Below are 9,915 nucleotides of genomic sequence, written 5' to 3' on the forward strand. Positions count from 1 at the left end.
ACTAGATACAGGTCTCCAATTAGACTCTGCCTCATTGAGAGAAATCTCCTGCCCCATCAGGAGAAATCTAGTCAGGTTACCAAGGAACTCCTCCAAACACAGCGCTTTGTGATTGAAACTGGGTTCATCATTGCACACAGCTTGTAACTGAGTTACTATTGGGGACTGCTGTTGCCTGTAGCAAGTTACATAGATGTTCTTGTACATAAAAAGTTCATGCCTGTTGCTTTGCTGCTGTGGGAGGATAACATTAGCAAGGAGGTTTTGGTGTGTGAGAAGGATGCACACCTCCTTCCTTTCCAGCTGGATAAAGGCAGAGCATTAGTGTAAGAATTATTAAGCAGGTTGAGTTCTTCCTCAGAAGAGAAGGAAGTTTGATGCAATTGCCACACCTCACCACTCTGTTTTGTGAGTTTACACATTACTTTACATTCTGAGTATTTATTTCCTGACTACTGTTGGTTTTACTGGATGTCATATAAATTTGCAGGGAGCATAGCACTCACTGACTGAAAACTTGACTCAGGTGCAGTCTGGACCCATCTTCATAACCATCCTACTTTTATAGTCATGTTGGACTCATTCAGTCTGTCTCTCTAGGCCAAAGAATAAATATTAAATCATTAAGGCTTAAAACAAATTTTATGGAACCAGCTTTTTCTGTGTATATCTCAGTTTAGCTCCTAGAATGAGAGATACTGAAGAACAGCAGGTATCTCATATTTCATGCAATTTTTCTAATAGTCAGCATAGGTGAATTTCAGTTTTGAAGTTCATAACCTTTTAACTAATCTTTCATTTATCGATAAGACTGTTAGCTCTATTTTTTTTTTGTCTCCCAAACTAAGAAGATTTTAATAATGTGTTGCAATTTCTTAAAATAATTATCTTTCAGGGGTTGTACAACACTTGCGAAATGGACAACTATTACGAGAAATTTATATAAACAAGCATAAACTGCTTCTGAGTGACTGGACAGCAAAACAGCTCTATTTGGAGACAACAGGAAAAAGTCGAACACTGCAGAGTGCCTTGGCACTGCTCTATGCTTTTTTGCCAGACTTTGACTGGAAGAAAATTAATATGAGGCAACAGTGGAGCACCATTTTTTGCTCTGGAAGCTGCGACTGTCCTATGCGGAACCACTACCTAGAAGAGGAACAGCGCAGACAGTACAGTTTACGAGTGAAAAACAATGATTTGGAGAAAATATATGTGGATATGGCAAAGCTTGTTGGCATTCCCACCAGGCAGTTGAGAGCTTCTAACCCAATAGATTCTCTCTTGTGCTATTTTTGCCACAATGTCAGTTTTCCGTGTACCAAAACTGGCTGCATTGGTATGGAGCACTTCAAAGTAATCAAAAGACATCAGTTGGAGGATGAGAGAGAAAGACAGGAAAAGAAACTTTATTTCTTGTATTCACTATTGGCTACTCATCCTCTCCTCAACCAGACTATTAATCGGCTGCAGCGTATTGCAGAAGGCAAGAAAGAAGAAATATTTGTTCTTTACTCTGCACATGATGTCACGTTGTCACCTGTTCTTAGTGCCTTGGGCATTACAGAGGCCAGATTTCCTAGATTTGCTGCCAGATTAGTTTTTGAGCTGTGGCAGGATGGGAAGAGACCCAAAGAACACTTTATCCGCATCCTGTATAATGGCGCTGATGTCACATTCCAGACCTCATTTTGTAAGGATTATTATAAACGTTCCAGCAAGCCAATGTGCCCACTAGAAAAATTCGTCAACTTTGTCAAGAGGGATATGTTCTTAGTTTTTAACAGCACTAGTTACCATGATGCATGTCATAGAAGACCACTGTAGAGAAGGAAAGTGAAAAGGAAGCAATGTTAACTTGTGTATCAGTGAAAATCTGTATTCTGGTTGAGGTGCAGTTCAGCTTTGTTATTTCTTGTACTTGTACGTGCAAGTACAAACGGATATTGCTTGAAACATTCTTCAAATAGTTTTATTTTCATTCACACTGCAGATGGTCTCCAGTAGAAGAACAAATACTGAGGGAGCGTTATGTATATGTGTATGCTCACATATGCTGTGCTAACTCTAATGAAATGATAAATCACATGGACTACTGTAACCTAGGCATCACTTGATAAAGTGAGAGGGCATAGACTTTGTTTCTCTGTATTCCAGAGCAATACTTGGATACCATAAGTTTAAAACCAAACCCATTTTTTTCCGCACCATCTCACCATTGTTTTAAGCAGTTTGTATCAAGGTATTTATGAATTCCAGGCATCTGCATTAAACCATTTGTAAGGAATTCTTGAAGCTCCCTACTGAAAAAGAAGCATTTTAATATTTAGGGGCAGGTCTTTAAAGCAGAACGCATGTGCATGTCTGTGCATGCTTACCTGAGCATGTACAAATGAGCATGTGCCTTTTTGATCTCACAGACATATAAATACATGGCTATTGTTGCCAGTGCCAGAGAATGGTGTACTGGAAAATGGATACGAAACTCCATTCTTTGATCGCACTTTCAGCACTTTGAATAGTTCAGACACAGTCTAGAAATACGTAAAAATCTTGTGACATTAAAATAGATAGCAAATGCTAACACTACCACTAAACCTGAGTGGGAAATTAGGATTAGAAATCAGTTTTATGGTGAAGTGTTGGGCTTTTTCCCATTGTAAACATGTTCAAGCTGCTGTGCTATGGAACAAATCAGTGTTTTAGGAATTTGATATAGTGACTGCTTGAGACAGTGTGACTAAACACTAAGAAAATTTTGTAGTTGAGTCATATTTTTATGGACTAGGAAGCTCTTATTTTGTAAGATCAGACTTGTACATATTGTACTGTGTGATATTTATAACAGTAGATCTTTCTTATTTGTTTAGTTTGTAAAGACTTGTGAAGCTGACTTTTAGACTATTTCCACTTGATCAGGATGTTTAGACTTAAGAAGAAACTGTCTTTTATGGGTAACTTGAACAATGATTAGATATGAAAACTTGTGCTTCAAACTGTTTTCATCTCTTTAGGAGTAGTAAATTGAGAACCAATTTTTAATAGAATTCATAGAAATTTTATAATGGTGGAGGTTTTTTTACACCTCTAGAAATAATTTAGTCTGTGATTTGTGATTCAATGGTGCTAGTTTATCAAAGGAAACAACTCAGCATAAGTTCTCTGACTAGTTGCATTCCACTTTCTCTGTTTTCAATGCTGCATTTGAACATGTTTCTTTAAATAAAATTTTGGAGACTCTTTGTCTACTTGTGTGTAACACTTATTCTGTCTTCCTTAGCTGTTTGCAGTAACAAGATAAGTGTGTATTGCATTAGTAACTTCTGCACTGAATGTGTTCTGATTCCCAGTCTGAGAACGAGCAGGTAAACATTTCATGAACACTGAAACAGAAATAATGATAGAAAATTTGCTGCTTTAGTACCACATTAGAATGTGTAACTTCTGGAAACATTTTCTTTCTAAGAGGCTAGCTCTGTGAGTCATCATACATGTTTGTGTGCTGGAGGGCAAACAGGAAGAGAGAATCTGAAAGTTGAGCTTGCTTTGTATAAATTATATGAACTGGACCATTTGTCCAACATAAGCGCTGAATACTCCCAAGAGCTGTTAAACTGTCTGCAAAAGGCAGCCACAATTCTTCAGGGTGTTATTTCTTGGAGCTTTGATGCTGTTTGACCATTTGCAGGAATGATGCTGACGTGCAGAAAATATTACCATGGGCACATCATTGGTGTTTCAACTGTGTTATATAAAAACTTTGAACCCTTAACAGCTTCTGCAACTGCCAGTCTTGGTGTCTTCAAAAGCCTGTGCTAGAATAGCATCTAACCTTTCATCTTCTTCTGAAGACTGACCATAGAAGTGTTTTGTTTTGATTTCCTTGTGCAGAAAGATCCCCTTTGTCATAGGGGTTTTGAGATGATTCAGCCATGAATTGGAGAACATGAGAATTTGGATGGATTTCTCATTTGTTGGGCTCAAAGAAACATTGAGATCCTAGATATTAACGGATATTGCAGCTGTTTTCCAAACTTCTAGCTTAACTTTTTTGTAGAGCAGCAAAAATGCACTGATTTTATGGACTTTTGGTTGCTGGTCAACTACTAAGCATTCTACCTGAAGCCTCAAGTAGACCTTGGGGTTTATCCCCCTAGGTGAATCAGTCAAGTTGGATGCCAGGAAATGTGTTATTCTATACAGTTATGCATCAAGAAGAAAGTGAGACAGATGCAGAAACATCAAATTCTATTAATAGCTGCAGTTCCTCAGATTGACGCAGATGTCAAATGTTTGTCTTTTCTGGTTGTCTAATCTCAATCAATGCTGCTGTGTTGAAGGGTGTCCCTAATATGGTGATAACAGTGAATATGAAGTATTGCTATCCTCTAGCCATAGCTCTCTTTATGCTTATAGAGGCATGGAAACTGGTATTTCAGCCTTCATTTCCGTTCTGTCTTCCTCAGCCTTTGCTTCACAGTTACCTGTAAACTTCTGTGGTGTTTAAGGAGGGTGGAAAACTGGGTGTAGGAATACATTGTGCTCTTTCTAGCATTGTTTGTGCCAAGCACTCCCCCTGCTGTCACTCCTTACTGCACAGTCTCTGAACAAAGAAATGATCCTTAACATAATACTTTCAAGGAAATCAGTGTGGTGCTGAGTGACTGATAAAGAACAAACAAGTATGCAGTATATAATGGAGGATCGCACACTGAATGTAACCCTTTTACATAGAGAAATGGGTAAGAAAAGAGGTGTGTGGCCATACCGGAGTGTAACAAGGTAAAAGAAACAATGCACTTAATAGTTGTTGATGTTTTGTCTTTATCAGGTTTTTCTTCTGGCATCCAGTCTATAATAGTTTGTATGATCAAAGCCATGTGTGTACAGTATAGTGAAAAGGCACCAACATTACTTTGGCTGTTTCCAGTTGTTGCTCTTCCTACCTGCTTTTGTCCTTCCTTTGAAGAAGAAATAAGGTTACATGAAAATTAGCAGGTAACTTTTCCTGTTTCTAGGGAAATGCGAATCATTGTGGTGTATTCTTACGGTTTGATGGTTTGCTTATTTTAAACATATGTATGCTTTGCTGTCAATAGAACTTCTCCAGAACTCCAACAAGAATTAATACCTTCATAATATTGCAGCATCTCTGCTGTCCAGAGGGCTTTTGAATATCCCTAAGGGTTGAGACTTGACAAATTCTCTTGGCAACCTGTGCCAGTACTCTTGTCACCCTCACAGTAGGGAGGGAGAGGGAGTTACTTTACGTTCAGGTGGAAACTTCTGTGTTTCAGTTTGTGCCCACTGCATCTTGTCCTGTCACTGAGCATCACGGAAATGATAGATTTCTTCTTTTCACTCTCCCTTCATATATTTATACACATTGATGAGATTCTACCTGAACTTTCTCTTCTCTGAGCTAAACAGTCCCAGTTCTCTCAGCCTTTTCTCATGTAAGAGATACTCAAGTCCCTTAATCATCATGGCCCTTCAGCAGGGACTTTCCAGTATTTCCATCTCTTTTGTACTGTGTGTGATAAAAAGCATTGATAGCTGTTTCAGCCGAAATGGCCTTCCAATATGGTCAGGGCAGTGGTAAGAAACCTAGATTGGGGAATTTAAGGAAAATCTGAAGCTAAATTTTTGAAGGTACAGAAGGGCGAGATTCTCCATATCATTTAGGTGGTTAAAGATGCAAAAGGTGTCTTTTCATATTTTTGTGCTATTGTTATAAATAATTTTTCTTTTTTCCTGTAGTAGTCAGTGTGAACAAAAACTAACTTACTAGGATGATAGCACCTGCTTACCTGTATATTCAAGGTTCAATGGATGGGCGTTACCAAATCTGTAAGGCTAAAAGAAGAAAAAAAAGCTGATTATCCTTCTGTATATGCATAGTTCATTAAGATATCATCACTTCTAAGCAATATACTCAGAGGATCTGCAGCTATTATCAGGTTTTAAAGTTTGACCTCATTTATGATTCAGTTTGCAGTTGTGAGTGGATTTATATTTGGACTAAGGTCATAAATTTAACTACCTGAACAATGGAAAAAGGAATTGGTGTGAATTTATTGATCCTGGAATTGATGAATACTCTTTCTATAGGGGTGGATTGATGAATTAGACCTACCAACTGGGAAGCGTTGACTTGTGTTGTTGCACAATTTAATCAAATGATAGAGCAGAAAAAAAAGCTTCTGCTTTGAAGAAGTTTGAGATCTTGTTGTTACCTTGAAACTGATGCAGGAGTAGGATGTTTTGTTTGTTTGCTAAACACAGTATTTAGAAACTGATGTTTAAACATGTTGAGTGCTTGTAGTGTGAGTGAAATGTATGTAGTGTTTCCTCATAAAATTCATCTTATTTTTCAGGGCAGTGCTTCTGCCTCCACCCCCCTTTGTTTCAGCTCCGATACATATAATGGCTTCGGTTTCAAATGCTCCGTGGACAATATGAATGCCAAATGGCTTGGTTTGAGCTGTCATATTTTATTTTTTTATTTGGGAGTGGCTGAGAAGGCATCTAAATGCAAAACCTTCGTGCGCAAAGTAGTACAGAAAGAAGGTTCTCTTTGAAAATGCTGCGTAAGAGATTTCAAGAAAGAAAGAGGATGCCCTCTCGTGGCGGTTTTCTGTTGTAATAAAATGGATTTGTGTAAATTAGACTAGGAAAAAGTATGCCTTTGCTCTGAAATAGCAACACTGTGGAAAAACAGAGTTAAAGCTAGGTAAGTTGTAGATGAAGTGCATCCTGCAGTCTGAAAAAAAGGCCTCCTCCATGGTTTAAGAGAATGGTTGTTTATTTATTGAAGATAATCAAAACCTTGTGGGGTGAAATAGAAATAATTATGACAACTGTGGTGGTTATTTTGAAGCAGTTCGTTCATATTGCTGAACACAGGTGTATTCTCCAGGTCACTAGAGCTTTGCTATCCTCTGTACCAAATGCAGTCCTACTCTTTTCAGCAGAGCATTTTTTGAAGTTAGTAAAGCCTATAGTATATGGAATTATAAAGCAGAGTATTTATTTCCCTGTCAGTTTGCTGGTTTGGTCTCAGGAGGTTTGCTTGCCTGCTGGTTTGGTTTCTTCTCCTTTTCCATATGAAAGGAGCTATACTACATGTGTGTACTATGTCTTTATTCAAGTAGCTGAGATGTGGCAGGCTCTGAAATTTGTGGAGTTCCTTCAAACTGAAAAAAAATACCATTAACCATCCCCTCCCACCCCCAAAGTCCTGGACAGCCATTTTCAAAAGTGATTTAGAACTACTCTTTAGCGATTCATTTATGATCCCCTGACAAAAATAATTATTAAAAGTTTTTCTTCTATTGAAAGTAAAAAAGAAGGGTGAAAAGAGAGTGATGACATTGAAATGTAAAGCAGTCCAGATCTCATTCTAAAAATAATCTTTATAGTAGAGAAAAAAAACCCAAAACATCTGTTTATCAGTCTTTAAGATGCCATTGAAAAATGGTCATTGGAGAATGTGAGGAAGAAAAGTTTATGAGCTGATGTTATTGCTGTTAAAAGTCCTTGCAAAACAGGACATACAAGATAAAAGAAGAAAAACAGATAACAGATAGAAAATGTAGCCTCTGTTGCAAATTCTTGCATACATCTTCCCTGGAGCAGTTACAAACAGGCAGCTGTGTTAAGCATACTAGCCAGGAGACTGAAGATGCAGGACCACTTATAGGACAGAATGAATGTCTAAGGCCAGTTACAGGGGTATCTGTAGTGTGTATGCGTGAATGCTGGCATGTATGCATGGATATGTGAGGTAACTGGAAGATTAAAGGGTCCAGGGCCAGCTACTGGATAGATCAAGTGCTGTCTTGCTACTGGCTGGACCTGAGTAGGCAGGGCTGCACCAGTCTTGCTTCTGTAGAGCTCCTGGATTTGGCAGCTTCAAACAATTTTGTCATCAGAAACAGAGCGAAGGGATTCTGCAGGTTTAGATGGTTGTAATACTGATAAAACTGTTTCTTCCTTAAAGAAGTCTGTCTGCCCTAAAATTGGTGGGCAACAGAGAGGGGAACCAAGCATAGTTTCTGATTAACTGATATTGGCCCACTGATGCTAATTTCATTCTCCTTTTTGAGCTGGTCACATACTTAATGTTCTCTTTTGACAGTGCTAGTTATGACAGGCTTTTGACCAATTCAGTGCCTCTATCATTTAAAACAAAACAAACCTGAAATAACACCTTTCTAACAGGCTATAGTGCTTTTCTAATACATTCATACATACATAGTTCAGGCATCAGAAGGATAATTAATGGCTACTGACACTACTAGCTGTCAAGTGGGAAACAATAATGTCTTGAGTGTGTTCTTGTTCCTATCTCAAGTGCCAGAGAAGTATCTTTTTGCTTAAACCTCTTCCACAGGGGTTTAAATGATGTCCATTACTATGTAATAGAGCTGCTGTAAGATGACATTTGTCAGCAATTACTGTGCTCTCAGTTGTGTTCCCAACCCTTTAGATGTGAACCCACATTTAAGTAGGTTTATGGAAAGTTTTCCGTGTTAAGAATTGACTTGTCCTTCAGTCTGCAATGTGGTAATTGGGGTCTTGGTAAGAAAGGACACTGAAATGCATCAGCTTGGAGAAGAGTGATAAAAATATTTTTGCTTTAAATAGCGGACTGGAAGCAGCCAGTCATGCTCTGAAGTGGTGGTTATAATGAGCAAGGCAGCCAGCTTAAACACACAGAGATAGACAGGGCCTCATTAACTGCAAGGGCTTGTTGTGCATCTGTGCTGCTTCTGCCACTACTTATTCTGACCAGTATAGAATGGGAGTTAATTGTCACGGCGGTATCCATGTGTTCTGATATCCAAGTGAAACGGCAGGATTTGACTGAATCTTTCCTTTTCACAAAGGACTGACTGCTTGTTATCCTTAATTTTTTTTAAGGCACTGTGTTGGGATGCTGACCTTAACTTCAGTCTGCTTGGCCAGCAGCCCACTAGGAGGAAGAATTGCTGCAAATCCTGTGTGCATGTGGCAGGAAGGAAAATAGCATTTATCTGTCCTTGAGAGCTCCTTGGCAGGGTGCTTTTCCATGCCATAGGTCTGACCTTCAGCCATTGGAGCCGTGGTGATGTGCAGAGCTGCTGGAGATCTGGCCCTGCAACCCGCCAGCCGTGTCACTGCGTTCCTGTTGCTGTGCTCTGCTGGCGGGTGGCACAGTTAAAATCCAGCTTTTTTGCTATTGCTTATTTTTGTAGCTGTTCTCCTTTTCATTTTTGTCATTCTCAGATGTTTGTGTGGGCTCTTGAAAAATGCTACTTAAGGACCCTGTTGCTGCAGCACATGCTGACGACTTCTGTCCTTTGGGGGGTTGGAACTAGATGATCTTTAAGGTTCCTTCCAACCCAAACCATTCTATGATTCTATAGACACTGGAACAGGTTGCCCAAGGAAGTTGTGGATGCCCCCTCCCTGGAAGTGTTCAAGGCCAGGCTGGATGAGGCTTTGAGCAACCTGATCTAGTGGAAGGTGTCCCCGCTCAGGGTTGGAACTAGATGATCTTTAAGGTCCCTTCCAACCCAAACCATTCTATGATTCTGTGATTCTAAATCTGCAGTTTTCCTTTCAAGTGAGGGCAGCCCCAGATCTATTGGTTGCCAGGCTTTGCCCTGTGCCCCTCCGGGGGCCGGGGAGAGGGATGTTCACCTCACGGGACAGCTCGCGGCAGTGCTCTGAAGGGGGGATGGCGGCGCTGCTGGGCCCAGGCCGGGAAGCCAGGCCTTTTGAACGCAGGGCCCTGGGAGTGCCCGCCGGCCCCGCTGCTGGGTCTCTCCACCTCTCCCGGCCGAGACCTCTGTCCCCGCAAGTCCAGAGGCGAAGCTGGAGGGGCAGGAGGGGGAAGGCAGGCCCCCCTTCCTCCCGGCTGCGGGGGCA

General features: G+C 40.1%; 1 protein-coding gene across 1 annotated transcript; it reads left to right on the top strand.

Annotated features, from left to right (window-relative positions):
• Positions 1-895: 895 nt before the first annotated feature.
• Positions 896-1,827, top strand: PXYLP1 (2-phosphoxylose phosphatase 1; the record flags this gene model as incomplete). The annotated part of the gene is made up of 1 exon (XM_010178485.1): positions 896-1,827. A coding segment is annotated over one exon (932 nt), but the record flags the coding sequence as incomplete, so codon positions are not given.
• Positions 1,828-9,915: the final 8,088 nt, after the last annotated feature.

Source organism: Antrostomus carolinensis, unplaced genomic scaffold (genome assembly GCF_000700745.2).
Source record: "Antrostomus carolinensis isolate BGI_N321 unplaced genomic scaffold, ASM70074v2 scaffold46621, whole genome shotgun sequence".
Classification (NCBI taxonomy): Eukaryota; Metazoa; Chordata; class Aves; order Caprimulgiformes; family Caprimulgidae; genus Antrostomus; species Antrostomus carolinensis.